Source organism: Camellia sinensis, chromosome 14 (assembly GCF_055761805.1).
Source record: "Camellia sinensis isolate YWXY chromosome 14, ASM5576180v1, whole genome shotgun sequence".
NCBI lineage: Eukaryota > Viridiplantae > Streptophyta > Magnoliopsida > Ericales > Theaceae > Camellia > Camellia sinensis.
Genome location: NC_138974.1, coordinates 143,773,578 through 143,774,920, shown reverse-complemented (window position 1 = coordinate 143,774,920; position 1,343 = coordinate 143,773,578). Strand labels below are relative to the sequence as shown.

General features: G+C 40.1%; 1 protein-coding gene across 1 annotated transcript; it reads right to left on the bottom strand.

Annotated features, from left to right (window-relative positions):
* Positions 1-220: 220 nt before the first annotated feature.
* On the bottom strand, positions 221-1,069 carry LOC145807363 (uncharacterized). Its single transcript, XM_082905352.1, has one exon. It carries the CDS (start codon positions 1,067-1,069, stop codon positions 221-223), a length of 849 nt encoding a protein of 282 aa, XP_082761478.1.
* Between the last annotated feature and the right edge of the window lie 274 nt (positions 1,070-1,343).

The following is a 1,343-nucleotide window of genomic DNA, read 5'->3' as shown; positions in this document are numbered from 1 at the left end:
AACATAGTCCCGGTGGTTTAGTCAATAAAGACAGTGATATAAAAAATCAACCTGAGCATAGGTTTAGACGTATATATATATATATGTACAGAGTCAATCAATATCCCCCATGTGTATTTCACAGATTGCGCAAATGGAGCCGATACATACAATAAATAAGGTATTGATCTTGTGGGTCTAACCAATCTAGATGCACATGTAGCAGATATAAAAGAATGTATCAAATCAATTCAAATAACCTCCCCAGCAAAGGTGTACCTTGTTTGAGTGTATCCCTTGTAGCAGCAAGTCCTGTAGTATTTCTTAGCATAGGTATCGATGCGGTCGAGTTAACAGTCGGCCTTCCACCTCTTTGTTTAGGACAATCCCTCACCAAATGGCCTATTTTACCACATCGAAAACAAGCTCCTGAAATACGGTAACAGACTCCTTGATGTTTGCTACCACATTCATTGCACTCTGGTGCAGAATCTCTAGTGAAATTAGAGGTGTTGGATGTTCCCCGATTTTGCTTCTTAGACGACGTCGACCCCTTATTTGAATAAGAGTCTTGTCTTTTCCCTTTCCATTCAGAAGGTTGGTTACGTGAAGTTATGTTTGATTCAGACATCAAAGCCCTGTCTAGAACATCTACATACTTTAGCAATTTCAAAACATTCACTTTCTCTAGAATTTCCTCTCGAAGTCCACCCTCAAATTTTTTTGCCTTCTTGTAATCAGTGTCAACCATGTGTAGTGCAAATCTGGCCAATTTAGTGAATCGTGCCTCATACTCAGCTATAGTTTGATTACCTTGCTTCAACCCCTCAAATTCTGACACTTTCCTGTCTCGGATACATTGAGGAAAGTACTTCTCATAGAATATTTCAAGAAACTGTGCCCAATTGCCCACATTCTCATTTCGAACTAACATCCACCATCTACGAGATTCGCCCTCCAGAGTAAAGGCTGCTAACTGAACTTTATGTTCATCATTACACGAAAATACTTCAAATAGCTTCTCAATGCCAAGGTCCCATGTCTCAGCCTTCAGAGGGTTAATTTCTTCCCAGAACAATGATGGTTTCATCTTCTTGAACTCTTTAGTCAAAGAAATTGTGCGACCATCCGCCTAATGTTCTTGTACCGGAGGTGGTACAGGCATTGATGGAGGTGGTTGTTGTCTCAATGACTCAGTCAATTCCTGAATCATTCTTTCCATTCTGTCTAAGTGGGCACTGGTGGATTCTTTTAGCTCTTCAGCCCTTGTTCTCACCATGTTCTACATGAACTCATATCATGCCATGCCAAGTACATAAATGCCAAGTACAGAAATAAACATAGGTATACATAGGCATGTTTGC